Source organism: Hypanus sabinus, chromosome 10, assembly GCF_030144855.1.
Source record: "Hypanus sabinus isolate sHypSab1 chromosome 10, sHypSab1.hap1, whole genome shotgun sequence".
Lineage (NCBI taxonomy): Eukaryota > Metazoa > Chordata > Chondrichthyes > Myliobatiformes > Dasyatidae > Hypanus > Hypanus sabinus.
In genome coordinates, this window is record NC_082715.1 from 147,431,811 (window position 1) to 147,448,750 (window position 16,940).

Sequence of the window (16,940 nt, forward strand, 5' to 3'; positions counted from 1 at the left end):
AAAGATACTAACCTTCAGGTCACAAGTAGTATTGAGCAAAAGGTTGGATGGTTTGAGATCCCGATGAAGGACATTGGCAGAGTGAATGTACTTTAACCCTCGGAGAATCTGATACAGGAAGTAGCAGATGTGATCATTGCTAAGGTGCTGAGTCTTCAGAAGTTTATACAGGTCTGTTTCCATCAGATCCTGTACAATGTACCTGTAAACAAAGTCAAGGAAACCACACCAACATTCTCACTCTGGAAAACCTGCTTATAAAAGTATCTCTTGGTGCAAAGGATGACCCCAGCCAATAGGAAATTCTCCCTCAAATTCAATGCCTTAATTTCACCATGCCACAGTGATATCTTGATTTCAAGATCAATCACTGACCTCCGCCAATTTAATCCTACCCATGGTTTTAATGATTGAGACTTGTGGGCCTTGGCTAAGCCCAAAATGAGCTCTGGTAAAATGACTAGTGAGAAAAATGCCATCTGAGTATTGGATACACTTAAGTTGATAAAAACCAAAAGTGGCACTAAGCAGGGAAGGATTTCTTGTTAACAGGTCAAACAGGCAATTTTCTACATTGCTTTGGAGCAAAAGATGCTCAGAGAAATGCTAGTTCTGGAGACTGATTTGAGCACCTGTAGAGGTGTTGTCTGGCTCCATTTGCACTGCTGTATCCAATGATCCTAGCCATTTCCTGACATTAAGTGAGAAGAAATCTATTCGGCTAAAGACAAACTACTATGATCGCAAGAATTTAAGGAAAGACATTTGGATTATCCTCTTGGGACCTGGCCAAAGGTTGATACAAATGCTTCAGCCACATTCTGGCTTTCAGTTGATGGGTTCTAGTATCACTGAAGATGGAGATATTCTTGGAGTCTCCTCTCATTTGCTGGATAATCATTCACCACCATTTATTGCAGAACTTTGATTTGATTCACTGATACGAGGCAGATTAGCAAGATTGCATTGCTGTTTAATGTTCCATGATGGTCACTTTTGTGGGTTGGCATCTTAAGGTGGACCTGATGAAGCTCCTGAATGCCCCTTTACAGTCACCATTGAATCCGAGTTGACACTGGCTAAATGCCAACTGTAAAAGTGAAAGCACACCAGGCCATGTGAATACACTGTGTTGAAATACAATTTTATTGCTAAGAATGCTCACTGCTTTGGGGCTCTGCAGTAATGCCAGGCCTATTCTAAATCAATTTCGTTTAGTACGACTGCAGTGCCATACACCTAAACTGAGGGTATCTAAAGTGTGGAAACTTCTGCTACAACTGCCTCTGTATAAGGTAGACTGTAAGGATTTAGCCAAGGTCAAGTTGATGGATCCCTCGCACTGTGCACACATAACAGGTTACAGGTTAGCAGTCATGCTCTTCAGGTCTCAGTTGACAGTGGCAAACCTTGCTTGGGCATGGACAACGAAGTCCCCAACCCAAACACATTTGGGTTGTTATTCTCATGATTTCTTTCAATTGCACAATATGGAATGTTGAAAATTCAGCTGAAGACAACCAGTGGTAAACAATTGTTTAACTTGGGCACTAATTCATGAGACTTCACGGGGACCAAACTCAATGCTGAAAGCTGCCAGGGGAATAGGGTGCTCATTCCTGACTGCACTGCACTTCTCATAGACGACAGAACAGTCACACCCCAGGATCATGATAGAATGCTGGATGCAAGGTACAATTCCAAGAGTATGGCTATACTTGTGTGAAATAGGTGTGTGGGACAGCATTCCCAACCCACAAACTAGTCCAAGTACAACTGTATGGAGCACACAGAAGTCCCCTGGAATAACAACAGCTATGCTACATCTCAAATTACAGCCTAATAATGATGTCGTTACAAATGCACAGACTAATGGACCACTTCAGACTTACTCTGATGACCAGGTCAGCTGACAAGAATTCCTTCCATGAAGGACTTGAGTGATTTAATATGAGGTTTACATTACAAACAAGAGAGTTCATGTTACCACCAGAAAGTGCTTTTTAAACTAATTCTAGATTTAGCTAATACAGTTTAAATTGCCCAGTATCTTAATGGATTGGAACGTATGCAAGAATGTTGTTATTTCAGATTTCTGGATTATTAAGTCCAACCAACAATGCAAACATTCTGCAGCTGTTTCTCAAATTATATTAACCTTTATATAATCACATACACACTTAATCATAAGGATACACATCTTTCATTTGGTCAATGGTGGGGGCTCGGATGATGTCATTGATGCCGATGATATTCTCATGTTTGAAGCGCAGCAGGATTTTAATCTCACGCAAGGTCCGCTGGCAGTATGTCTGATGTTCAAAAGGGCTGATCTTTTTGATGGCCACACGAACTTTATTCACGTTGTCATGAGCTGAGCTGTAAAAACACAAATTTATTTCACAAGTGGAATACAAGTTGACTGAAAAGCAAGTTTTCAAAAATCTATCAAAAATTTGATAGACAATACAACAAAGCTATTGCTTATCAGAAAGGGGAGGGGCTATTAAGAGCAAATGAAAGGGGAAATGAAAGAGCAAAGGGAAGGGAAGAAATTGGATTTTCCAATAAATGGATCAAACATAATGAAGTCAGCAACATCTGAAAACAGTCACATATATTTAAAATACACCAAATAACTTCACACTTTCCTCATTGGCGGAAATAGTAGAAACTTGTCAAAATATGAAGCTAACCAGTCACTGTCAATAGCACAACTGCTAATGTGTATAAAGTCTACAATTGCACACAAAATTGTGTCTGGTCTCAGTTTCTGAAATCACGCATACAGAAAGCTAGATATCAAGTAAAAGCTTTCAAATTTTTACATTAACTACCTCCATTAATCAAACTCTGAAGGAAGAGTATACGTAAAAGTATATTCTCAATGGCAGAGTGCCATTTGTCTTTACTTAGGACTTAACTCTGAAATATACAATTAAAATCTGAACATACAAGCCCCAATTGATATTGTGGATTTAGTTTGTTTCTAAAAACAGAAAACCTACAACGCAATACAGGCCATTCTGCCCACAAAGCTGTGCAGAACACGTCCTTACCTTAGAAATTACCTGGGGTTACCCATTAACCTCTGTTTTTCTAAGCTTCATGAACCTATCCAGGAGTCTCTTAAAAGACCCTATCGTATCCCCCTCCACCACCGGCAGCCCATTTCATGCATTCACCACTCCGCGTAAAAAACTTACCTGACTTCCAAGCACCTTAAAGCTGTGCCTTCTTATGCTAGCCATTTCAGCCCTGGGAAAAAAGCCTCCCCTATCCACATGAACAATGCCTTTCATCATCTTGTACACCCCTATCAGGTCACCTCTCATCCTCCATTACTCCCAAGGAAAAAAGGCCAAGTTCACTCAACCTATTCTCAAAAGGCATGCTCCCCAATCCAGGCAACATCCTTGCAAATCTCCTCTGCACCCTTTCTATGGCTTCTACATCCTTCCTGTAGTGAGGCGACCAGAATTGAGCACAGTACTCCAAGTGGGGTCTGACCAGGGTCCTATATAACTGCAACATTTCCTCTTGGCTCCTAAACTTAATCCCACGTCAATGAAGGTCAATTCACCATACGCCTTCTTAACCATAGTGTCAACCTGTTCAGCTGCTTTGAGTGTCCTATGGACTCAGACCCCAAGAGACCTCTGATTCTCCACACTGCCAAGAGCCTTACCATTAATACTATATTCTGCCATCATATTTGACCTACCAAAATGAACCACTTCACACTTATCTGGGTTGAACTCCGTCTGCAACTTGTCAGCCCAATTTTACATCCTATCAATGTCCCACTAACCTCTGACAAACCCTCCACACTATCCACAACACCCCAACCTTTGTGTTATCAGCACATTTATAACCCATTCCTCCACTTCCTCATCCAGGTCATTTATATAGTAAAAAAACTCACAAAGGGGTCCCAGAATAGATCCCTGAGGCACACCACTGGTCACCAACCTCCATGCAGAATATGACCCATCTGCAACCACTCTTTACCTTCTGTAGGCAAGCCAGTTCTGGATCCACAAAGCAATGTCCCCTTGGATCCTATGCCTCCTTTCTTTCTCAATAAGCCTTACATGGGGTACCTTATCAAATACCTCGCTGATATCCATATACACTACATCTACGGTTCTAACTTCATCACATCCTCAAAAAATTCAATCAGGCTCTTAAGGCACGACTTGCCTTTGACAAAGCCATGCTGACTATTCCTAATCATATTGTGCCTCTCCAAATGTTTGTAAATCCTGCCTCTCAGGATCTTTTTCATCAACCTGGAACCACTGCAGCTAAGTGCCCTTATGTGGATTCCAGTGTTCAATTTGTGATGTTGTGAACGTGTGAATAAGCAAGAAAAATTATACAGCAGCGTTTGGATTTTATTTAACTGCATTTACACTAACACTGCAAGCTGCTGTCCAATTTTTACAATAATGAATACTGATGTGATTTGCAATATGCGGGTCACAATCTGGTTTACTGATTCCTGGGCAAAGAAGAATGGAAAATATTTAACGAGTTAATTGACATCTGAAGGCAGGTCTTTAAAGAGTAAACTTTCAATTCTGAAGCAGCACTCTTGGCCCACACTTTGATTCAGAAGCAGCCTCTTCTTTCCACCAAATTTCTGAATGGACCACGAATGCTACTTCATTATTCCTCCTCCTCCAACATTAGTTTTGCAATTTACAGTAATTTTATATTTACATTGTACTGCTGCAAAATAGATCTCATGTCATCCATTCAGTATTAATGTGATTGAAGAATCCTACTAAAATAATACCATTTTTTTCTTTTTGACTAACCTCTTTGCACTTGCAATTGCACTTCTATGAAACTTGGGGCTCATTTTTCAGGATATGCACTTTATTTCAGCAACAATATCTGATGTACAGCATTTCTAATTATACAGATTATGTAAAACCTTGGTAGTTCTCAGCCACTTGATTACTACATAATCCTATAAGGTGTAGAGAAAGGTACTACCTATGAGGTGTAGTACCTTTCTCTACATGGCACATAGTTTTTGCTTAAAGCAGGGGATCCCAAACTTGTTTTCATACCACAGACCCCTACCATTAACTGAGGGGTCCATGGATCCCAGATTGGGAAGCAGTAGCATACACAAGTTTTGGCAGCCTTTTTATTGTCTCAGTTCCAACCTTCACTACTACTCAGAACAATGTGGAACCTTTAGAGAGGATACAGAGGAGATTTACCAAGAGCATGTCTTATGAGGATAGATTAAGGGAGCTAGAGATGTGCAAGGTCTTAAGAGGCTTAAGAGTACAAGATGTGACTCCCCCTCCCAAGGGCAGAAATATGTGTGGGCATAACTTTAAGGTGACTGAAGAATATAAAGAGGGGGGTTAATAACAGAAAAAAAAAACAATTGTGTGGAACACCTTGTCAGGGGTGCAGGTAGAGGGGTATACATTAGGGGAATTTAAGAAACTCTTAGATAAGCACTTAAGATAACTCTTAGAAAAATGTGGGACTATGCTGGAGGTTATGGCTAGATTGATTTTAAAGAGGGTTAAAAGGCAGGCACAACATCCTGGACCAAAAGGCCTGCACTGTAATGTTCTATAGATGAACATACTAGTATATTTGCACGTTATAAACTTAAATCAATATTTGTTCTCAACCTGAATACATTTTCTTTCCTGGTTTTTCCTCATTGCTTCTTCTAATTGTTTACAGAATTTCAAAAGCTGATATCCACAGAGTAAAGACTTGCCAAATGTACATGAAGGTCTTCACTGGATTTTAATTGTACTGGAACACTGCTGTTACATTGTCTGCAATCTCCCTGAAGGATGAAACAACAATATTACCACCATGTACAGGGCAGGCAATTTCAAAGACATTCAACAAATACATATTAATCTTAAAAACTGGGATGTTCTACTTTATCCTGTGTATTAGCATCTTGTTAAACCATCTTGTGAATTTCCAAAGTAAAATTTCCCACCAAAAATAACTACACTTCAGACTATAGCCTTTATAGATTATATGCAACTTCATGTTACTGCAGTCACAAATATTAAAGTCCTAACATTTATTTGTACATGTTCAGAATTGATCCTCACCTTTTTCAGCTTTAAGGTGAAAACGTAACTCTTGCAGCCTATACAGAGCTATTTGATCATTAGACATTTCAGTGAGTGCATTAGCCAAATTTGAGGTACCTTGAAAGGTGATCTTGGTGACCTCGAAAGCACTTCCAGAGCGAATACCATTATACAGCCATGAAAAGCCAGTCCCATAGGGCAATACATCATCACATAATGAGTGCCCTTTTACAGCAGTTCTGGTCCATTTTTGCTGCAATGATTTACTGTTAGATTCAAGGCAAATTTTCACAATTCCTACTAAAGTACTACATTGCTGAATTCAAAGGTATGAGTGAAAACAAGACTATGACAGTATCAAATTCAAAATTAAGTGCACAGCTTGCCATGGTTACCCATTCCTGATGCTCTGCAAGGTTAACCAAACATGCATGCAATGTGGTAGACAAGTCCCTATGCTTATCTCTCCAAGTATCTTGTTGGCTTCTGTCCAGTGGTTGTCTATTTAAACAATATACAAAGCTTGCAAATAAAGTGGTTTGTTATAAATGTATGCAGCAACAGCTCCAGTGTTAGAAATGGAATAATAAGGTGTGTATTGCTTTTACGAACAACTTAGCAAACTAGCGAATAGAACTGTATGGGTATAGTCCACAAAATATCATGGTGTCAGCTAGAACAAACTTTGTCATCCACTCCATGAAGAACCATACAAGGCAACAAACTCATTCTATCTTCTCGGCACAGCAGTCAATTGCTCGAGCACAGCAGATGTACTCCATTTGGAAATCTCTTTCCCAATCAGCACCCACTGCTCCTCCTTTCCCCTCCCCAGCCATCTACCCATCAACCACACACTCCTCCCACCAGATCCCCACTCACCTCCTTCCCTTTATTCTATCCTCTACTGTCCATCTTCAGATGTCATCTTCTTCAGTCCTTTGTCACTTCTTCCAACTTTTTGCATCACTGCCATTCCTCCTACCCCATCACTTGCCCATCATCCCTCTCAACTAGACCTACTATCACCTGCTAGCACTTGCTTCACTTATTCCCACCACTCCTTTCTGTCCTGATTAAGGGTCACAACAAGAGATAACCTCCCATGTCCTTCCACAGATACTGCTTGACCCATTCAGTTCCTCCAACTCCTTTGGGTTAAACCATTTGAAAATAGAACGTAAATCAATATCAGCAACTGCATGCAAAAGGAATCATTGCAAAATTTAATCAAATAAACTACTTTAAACCAAATTGTACCACACCCCCTATTTATACAGCTATTTTATCTGCATCTGCAGATTCTTCTCCTCCAAACTGTACAAGAATCTGATTCAGAAAGGTTTCACTGGTCCTTTATTATTATTAAATCCTGGAACTCCCCATTAACAATACTACAGCAGTATCTTTGAAGAAAACCACTCACCACCTTCCCAAAGGCAATAAATTCTAGCCTTTTAACATTCAGGTTGCAAAAGAAACTTTAAAAAAAGGTCATCCTGGTAAAAGAAGCTTTTTGACAAATATATAGTCTAACTAATGTATTAGCACCCAATCCATTTTTAGAGAATTCTGTTTTTTCATGGAAACACCTTGTTGTCAAAGCATTAATAATTAAAAGATATGTCACACATTTTTAAAAAGATTAATTATAGCTGTTACTGCTAACATTTCAACTGATTTCCCATTTTAGAAAGCATAGATTTTCTTCACCTGAAGAGTGCACATTATGATGAAACAATTTTGCATAGCTCACTATTCAATTGGAAGTGAAGCTCAGCATATCAGCCATATTTGATCAAGACAAATTCCTAACTCTGAAAGAGACCACACATGCACAAGTCCACCTCATCAGTGAGCTTCTCGTTGGCGGAGGAGTTGGACTTGGTATGGACCTGTTACTGCCTGCTGCAGGAAGGCACCAGAGTCTGTGGCCCAAGGTGGTGTGCAAAATAACTGCGTGTGATTACCCTGGACATTTCTCTTGTGACTGCAAGACCTTGCTGGACATTAATAATAGAAAATGCTTGGTCCATTTCCCTCATTTACTGGCGAGACAGACGGTGGAGAGAGCTGTATGGCCTCGGTTATAGCGAGTACTAGGTCTCAAGCTGTGGGGCTTGCCTTTTGCAATCTAGGAGAGGAGACACCGGAAGTGGTGTAGCACAGTGTCCATGCCATCAGTATTGTCCTCCAGTGTTTGGCTGATTGACAGGCTGGATTTCATGAGTGTGTGCATAAGTTCATCTTAAGACTGCCGAAAACTGCTTGTTCATGCTGATAACACCCATGCACAGGACATGTCACTTTATGTGACATTGTGCCTTGTTCTGTGTGTGCCTGTTGGTACTGTGTTTTGCACCTTGGCCCTAGAGGAACACTGTTTCATTTGGCTATATTCATGCACGGTTAAATGATAAATTGAACTTTAGAAACACAACAATCCATTTTATAAACATGCAAATACTTAACTTGAGAAACTGACATTTATTTTTTTTCTTCTCGTCATTAACTGCTAGCATAAAGGAGAATATGGAAAAAAGTATTATAACCAAAATAGGAAGGCATAACCTGTAAATTAGAGGAAGCCAATTTCTTTGTCAATAATGTTAAAGTACCCCAGGCATATAATTCAGTTGGAGGGCAGACAAAAGGCTTAATTATTTGAAAAAATTATTATCCCTCTTGGAAAAATATTAGCAACTACTCTACATTTCATTACCAGCTTCAAAACAGTCCATAGCAACTTTATTTGGGAATATCTGTAACAAAAAGTGGTCACCAAAGTGCTGTAATTCAAAATCGCAAAATGTTTTCATTTTTCCATTATTAAATCCAAACAGTACAACACTAACAAATGATAAGAAATACAAAGTAAATTTACTGAAGTATGTATATGTCACCAATTCCTTAAGGTTATAGCGGGGGGGGGGGGGGGTGCCCCAGGGGGGTGCTAATGGGCACAAGCTCCCACTACCTATTCTGACAACTAAGTGCAGCTTCTGGCCTTCAAGTGTGGCATAGATATTAAGCCCAGTGGCACAGTTTCAACTGACAGAAGGGGCAAAAGCGGGTTATTGGCTCCTTTAAACCAGGCGCTTCAGGCAGATGGGGCTTGACAGCACGGTTGGCAGCTCATCTAGAAGGAAAACTCTTGAGCTCAAACCTCCACCACCTTGAGGCTATACCCACTCACAAGGAAGGCTTCTGGAGAAACTCCCGAGGGAAAAATTCACAGCTGGAGTCCCTAAGGCAGTCCTACACATTGTATTCAATGCTGACTGGCAACTCCTGCAACACTGCTGGTACCAAACTGTATCAGTCTCTGCCATTCCTTTGGGTTCATCAAATATGCATGGAGAGGGGGAAATCTGCTACAATATGGACAACAGCTTGCTCTCCATAGCATTCTACTCAGGCTTCTGTGTGTAGTCAACTGGGATGCAATATCCATGGTCAGCTCTGACCAATGGAGGCCTCAGATCTCATATGTCAGCATATACTAACTTGAGCTTCATTTTCTGGCAGGCATTTAAAGGAAAATTAAAAAAATACAGAAAACAATACAGTATGTTTAATTTACTGAGTGATCACAATACAGAATCTAAACAGGCTGTGTGAATGCTTTGCAGAATACCTTTGTTCAGTACTTGTAATGATCTATTTACCCATCATTTTAATTCAGCACTATTCCACCTCATACTGTTCCAACTAATCTCAAAACTCAAAGGACCACATCTCATCTATTTTTCCCCTACTAGGCACATTATAGTACTGAACTGAGCAACTTCAGCTAACCAGTCTTTCCAGTTCATATCAGAGCTCACTGATTCTAATACAAGGTCAACAAACTGCAACACTCCATCTCCCTCTCCAGCAATGCAGTCTGATCTGATGAGCATTTCCGGTGTTCTGATTTTCAGTTTTCCAGCTGTATTCTGTATGTCTGTCCCAGTACTGATTCTATTTCACCTTCTGCTCTCATTCAATCCCACTTCCTTCAAACATAGCCTACTACTTTCCCCCTTCTTTTCTGCATCAGTGCATCTACCAGTGTTGTCATACTTTTGTCTCCACCCCATTATAAATATAAGCTTTGTTCTCTTCACCCCACCCTCTTCTCTGCAACTTTGAATAGATCGCTTTTTTGTAGTCCTGATAAAGAGCCAAAATATTAATTCTGTTTATCTCTCCACAAATGCTGCCACACCCAAGTATTTCCAGTTTTTTTTTGTTGTCAAAGCAACTACAGCTGGCCTCACAGAAAATAAGTGACACTTTTTGCTTCTAATTTTCAATGCTGTACAGGGATTTTCACCTCCAAGGTATGTGCAGTGCTGATTATGTTAATTGTTAAATTATATGGGCACATCAACTGCTCATTAAAATTTAAATTGGCCTAGTGATAAAATATTATCTGCACCCAAATTATTGTTCTACTTAATGAGCCTCTGGTCTCAGCTGGATTCTCCAGTGATGTTCTGACACTCAATCAACACAGCATTTGAAGATCAACAATGGCTAGACATAATACCACGAATCAAAAGTCTGAGGTTACTGGCAAAACCTCATACTACACGCAACTGGCTGGTAAATGGTGCATGAATTACAGGTTTGGAAAATAAAGAGCACTATGAAAAAAGTACACAAAAATCTAGATCTAGGACACTAATCTAGGACACAAGTCAAATATTTGACTTTATAAGCCCAGACAGAGAATGACAGTTGAAAGGGGTTCTCTGATTTAGTGGAGTAATACTTACACAACTTGGTGCATTCAGTTATGTTATAAATTGACCTTTGAGAAACATCACATAAATCCCAAAGCTAAATCAGTCAACATTGCCAAAGCACACCATTCAAAAAGTTCTGTTGATTTACAGATGATCCCAATCCTCTATCACCAAGCCTTCCATCATGTCCATCTGTAAATCAACCACTGATTCATGCATCAATTACCTTCAATCTGGGCTTCTCCAATGTTGTCTTTGTTTTTTCCAATGATTTTACGTTTCTGATCCTAATTTACCCAGGTCTATTGTATTTATCCAAATCTTTACACTATATTATGAAAAACACTCAGTGAAGAATCTTGCATTGCACACTGTATACTGATATACAGTACTCTGAAGGGGAGGATCTTTCATTGGCCTGTTATTACCAATGTCTAAGAACACTGTTATGAACCCCGTAACTGGGTCACTTAGAGAGGTCCGTTGAAGTCTGATGGTACCATTTTTAACAGTATTTATTAGTAAAAATACACAAAAATAATATCAATGCAAACATACAGATAATATACGTCATCAATACTAAATCTAAAAGTGCGGGTATAATAATCAATAAGAAATAAGCTCTATCGTTGTCTAGGGGATAATGTATTGTCCGATGGAAATATAAAAGTCACTCAGTTCATTCAGGCTGCAGCCTTTGGTTGGAGTCAAGAGAGAGATTTTTTAGAAACTTGCCAATTCCTTTTATGATCCTTCGAGAGTTACGTTGGTGTGGCCAGTCACTTATGGCCTCTCCTTTAGCTAAAGCCGTTCTTCCATGGTAAGGCCCCAATCCCAGGCAAAGGGAAAGGACGCATGCGAGCCTCCCACCGGCTGTCGCTATTAAACGCTGTCACGGGATTTCCAGCGTTTCTCCTGGTGCGTCTGAAGGGGTTGTTCCCCAGACCCTCTTTTATCCTTACTCATGGGGTCTCAGATGTCAATCAGGTTAGGATGATGCAATCCCTCAACCAGCCCACTCTGGTCATCCCCTGGGGGCTTCAATGAATAGTACAGTACTCAATACACAATTCCATCTCCAAGAGACAATGGCCATTATCCGTGGCTTTGTCTTGCTGAGGCCAGGACACATTCCAAAACCTTGAGGATTCTCTCTCATTTCCTGGGTCCCAGACCCGAATTAATAGCGATCTTGCGATTCTCAAAAAGGAGGGGGCTACTTTGTACCCTTCGGCCCCTCAGAGTTGTGGCACATTCGTATCAACACTCAGAGTCTATGTGAATACAGTTGGCCTTCCTTATCCATGAATTCCGCATGGGCGAATTCAACCAACCGCGAATCGCGAAAACCCGGAAGTGCTCTTCCAGCACTTGTTGTTCGAGCACTTACAGACATTTTTTCTTGTCATTATTCCCTAAACAATGCAGTATATCAACTATTTTACATAGCACTTACATTGTATTAGGTATTATAAGTAATGTAGATTTAAAGTATACGGGAGGATATGCGTGGGTTATCATGGATCGGGATCGAAACAAACTGGAAGTTCTCTTACTAAGTAGGTCAGAACAAGTACATTTGGTAGTATTTAGCATCAGTTCGTCAAACACTTGTCTTAGTATATAGTATATATTTTACCTTTCTATGCATATAAAACACTTAAGAACCTATGTCTCAGCGCTGGGCTTGGGATTGGAAGTTCCCGAGTTTGATCTGGTGACAGATCGCTCCTGAGCATGCTCTCCACTGTGCCAGGTTGATGTGGAGGATCAAAAACCCAAAACCCAATAATTAAACCACTGAGTTGCTTAGTAATAATTGTAGATTTTTTCAGGGCAAAGCCTTTCTCACCTTATCCTTGAAAATTGTTCTGATCATTGACCGACATAGCCTAGTGCTTTTCCAATGACTGATGGCATTTCACCTCTTTCCTATCGCTTTATTATTTCTACTTTGTTTTCAATCGTGATCGTGATCATTTTTGTGAACAGGAACACTGCAGATTCAGGTCTCTGCCACTGGGTCCTAAGGACCACCGCATTGAGACAGGTTGAATAAGGGACTTGAGCATCCGCGAGAGATCCCGGAACCAATCCCTCGCGGATAAGGAGGGCCGACTGTACTAACAAGATCCAGCTCCACAACTTTCTTGTTCCATAAAACCACTCAAATTGTTCACCCAAAGGGCAGAATTTGGAGAAATTTCTATTAGAGAAACACTATTTCTACCACTGTAACACTAGCCAGGCTCAACAATCCCAGCTCGTTTGTTGCTGAAGTCTTTAGCCACAACTATACATAAAATAAACTGAACAATTATAGCATGTTCTTGGCCACCCTCTCCCCCTTGTTACTTTTAGCAAATTTGAAATAGTCTGCCCATCCCAAATGTACCTTAAGGCACAAGCTTTTGGTTAAGCAAATACCACTAATTTCCTCATCCATTTACAAATCCCAGTGAACTTTGTAATTCACCCCCTTCCCCATCTATAATTCCTGATTTTTCTGAAATCCAGGATATTTGCAGTCTTTCATTCTGGCATTTTGCCCATTCTCACGTTCAGTCACTCCACTGCTAGTATTGTACATTAAACTGCTGAGGCTCAAGGTTCTGGACAATTCTGCTCCATCTGCAAGGCCCTCCTGAAAATCTTTCACCATGTTTCTCATCTCTGACATCCTTGCCTACAGATGGAAGTGGGGACATCAAGGGAAAGCTGGAAATCCAGTACCAAAGGATCAGGCATTCTGCTTCATCAATGGACTCACCATGGTTTCCTCACTTATCTCTGTAACCTCTCATACACATGCCCATTAATTCCTTCTAATTCCACTACCACAAAGTGGGAGTAATTTACAGTAGCCAAAAACCTACCTCTTAGGTACAAACGAAAATAGATAGCTGTGCAAAAACTCATCAAGGCACATGGAGCAAGATGGGAACTCAGCAGTGGACTAGATTGAGCATAATTCTTGTACATAGTTGAACAAATTTTATTTGATAGCACTCCAGAGATACCTATTTTTGTTGCTGCAAATCACGTTGAAGCTGACAAATTTGTATAGATACTTTATCGACAAAGGAAATAGCAGTGTCACAGTAGCATTACAAGTGCACAGATATACAAATATTAGAAAAATAGTAAGAAAGAATACAAAGATACCTCAATCTGACAGAAGACGGGGTCATCACTTCCCCAGCTATAAGTTGACTCATTATAGAGCCTAATGACCAAGGGTAAGAGTGACCTCATGTAGCGCTCTTTGGAGCAGTGCAGCTGTCTTGGTCTACTACTAAAAGTTCAGCCAAGGTGGCTGGCAGAGGGTGAGAAACATTGTCCAGGATTTTTCGTCGGGTCCTTTGTTCTACCACAGCCTCCAGTGTCTCCAGTTTGACTCCTATAACAGAGCCAGCCTTTCTAATCAGTTTATTGAGCCTAACATAAACAAGACAAAATCGGTGATGCTGGAATTCCACAACACACAAAATGCTGGAGGAACAAAGCAGTCCAGGCATCTATGGGGGAAAAAAAACAGAATTGTTGACAGGACAAAGGGAAAAACGGAATATTTCAAAAGGGAAATGTACATGTTCTACAAATCACCAGATAGCACCACTGTAAATACAAAGTTGTCTCTTTCTAGCAAAAATAATGATACTCTGAGATTAGCTAACAACAATCAAACCCAAGCTCAGATCTCTGCACTTACACCAGGAGGCAGATCTTTACCATGTAATCATAATCCCCATTACTGCAAATCCAAAATGAACAGCAGTAATACAATCATCCTTGCAATTTACAAATACCTACTAAATGAGGATGGGTTTGCAGTACAAGGCACGGATTCAAGCAGTATCCAATTTCATAAGCTAGAGTGACTTTACTTCAGACTGGCTGAAGTACACAATTAGATATATTCCACAAAATCTTCACCTTTTATTTTAAAAAAGGTAGTACTAAGGCTTTATTCCCCACCTCAACTGGTGCCTCCAAATTCAACAGTTCTAATACTCTCTTCATTGTCGATCCTCCCCTAGAACTAAAATTGCTCGGACACACAAGTTCAGAATGCAAAAGATATGGACAACTTCAAAACATCACATTGCTTTTCACATATTGCTGGATCAAATTTGAAATCTAAAGCCTGAAACAGCAAAAGTAAAGCAAAGCAATCAAAATAGTGCCGCAATTGAAAAACTTAGTTATTTCAATCATAAATAAGGAGCGATCTTTTTAAAACTGTTTTTAAAATGCATGAAATAGTGCTAACATAGATGGAAACTGAGGAAAGTAGTGCAGAGCCCATTAAGTTCAAGTACCAGTTGAGGAAACTGCTGGATTTTAAGGTAAACCAGAGGGGCTAAATGAACTAATCTTCACCAAATTTTTACAGCAGCTTCCAGAATACCTACAGTTGCAAGAAAAAGCTTGTGCACAATTTGCAATTACCTGGTTTTTTGCATTAATTACTCACAAAATGTGGTCTGATCTTCATCTAATTCACAATCACTAGCCAGCACTATCTGGCTAAACAATTGTACTTTACATGTCTTTATTAACACAGTTTAATCTTTCACAATCCAGGCTAGAAAAAGTATGTGAACCCTTGTACTTAATAAGTGGTAGAACCTCCTTTAGCAGCAATAACCAGCAAATTTTTCCCGCAGCTGCTGAACAGATGTGCACAATGGCAAGGTAGAATTTTAGACCATGCTTCACAGTTTGGATGAGGTTTTGGTGTTGGTGTGCAGTGTCTTTTTTCCTCAAAACATAGTGTGAATTTCTGCCAAAGTGTTCAACTTCTGTCTCATCTGTCCACAGAACATTGTTCCAAAAATGTTTTGCAAACTTGAGATGTGCAGCAATTTTTGCTTTGGAGAGCAGTAGTTTCCTCCGTGGTGTCCTTCTATGAAGGCCATTCTTTTTCAGTGTTTTTCTTATATTGGACACACGAACAGACTTTCGTAAGTTCTAGAGATTTCTGCAGATCTTTTACTGTTACCCTTGGGTTCCTTTTCATTCATCTCCTCCAGCACTGCGCATTGTGCTCTTGGCGTGATCTTTGCAGGATGCCTTCTTTTAGGGGAGAGTAGCAATAGTACTGAATTTCCTCCATTTGTAGATGATTTCTCTTATTGTGAACTGATGAACACAGGTCTTTAGAAATGCTTTTGTAGCCTTTTCCAGCTGCATGCATCTCTGCAATATTCTACTAAAGGTTTTCTGAAAGTCATTTTGATCAAGGCATGGTGCATATAAATCAGATCTTTCTTAAGACCAGGTTCTGTCAGTAACCTGACTTTGTGTGTCTTTTTTTAAAATATGTAGGGCAGGGCATCTCTACAACCCATACCTCCAATCTCATCTACTTGTAAAAATGTCATCCCCTTCTCTCAATTCCTCCATCTCCGATGCTTCTGCTCTCAGGATGAGGCATTTCATTCAAGAACTAAGGAGATGTTCTCCTTCAAGGAAAGGGACTTCCTTTTCTCCGCCAATGCTAACCTCAAATGCATCTCTTCCATTTCGCACGTCTCCCCTCACCTCATCCTCCCACCACCCCGCCAGGTGCAGGGTTCCTCTTGGCCTCACCTACCACTGCAACAGTCTCTGTGTCTAACACAATTCTCTGTAACTTCCATCATCTCCAGTAGGATCCCTATGTGACTCCCTTCTCCATTCATCCCGCTGCATTAATCTCCCTCCTGGTACTTATTCTTGCAAGCGGAACAAGTACTACACTTCCCTATCTCACAACCATTCAGTACCCCAAACAATCTTTCCAGGTGAGGAAACACTTCACCTGTGAGTCTGTTGATCTAGTGTATCCACTGCTCTGTGTGGCCTCCTATATAATTAGTGAGACCTGACACAGTTTGGGAGACCTCTTTGCAGAACACCTACACCCCATGCACCAGAAAAAGCGGGATTTCCCAGTAGCCACCCATTTTAATCCCACTTCCAATTCCCATTCCAACATGCCATTCCAAAGCCTCTTCGACTCTTGCAATGAGGCCACACTCCGGTTGGAGGGGCCACACCTTATATTCCATCTGGGTAGCCTCAGCCTGATGGCATGAACATCAATTTCCCAAACTTCTAGTAAAGCTCC

At 40.4% G+C, this 16,940-nt stretch overlaps 1 protein-coding gene across 2 annotated transcripts in view; it reads right to left on the reverse strand.

Moving 5' to 3' along the window:
- Positions 1 to 16,940, reverse strand: part of mapk1 (mitogen-activated protein kinase 1) — a 92,198-nt gene that overhangs the window by 30,565 nt on the left and 44,693 nt on the right. Inside the window, exons 2-4 of one of the 2 annotated variants that reach the window (XM_059983214.1) lie at positions 5,759 to 5,830; positions 2,197 to 2,379; positions 13 to 202 (exon numbers count right to left, since the gene is read on the reverse strand). In XM_059983214.1, coding sequence (XP_059839197.1) covers positions 13 to 202; positions 2,197 to 2,379; positions 5,759 to 5,769 — 384 coding nt within the window. In that variant the 5' untranslated portion in view covers positions 5,770 to 5,830. The remainder of the gene's footprint in view (positions 1 to 12; positions 203 to 2,196; positions 2,380 to 5,758; positions 5,831 to 16,940) is intronic. The other variant, XM_059983213.1, reaches the window with a different exon arrangement.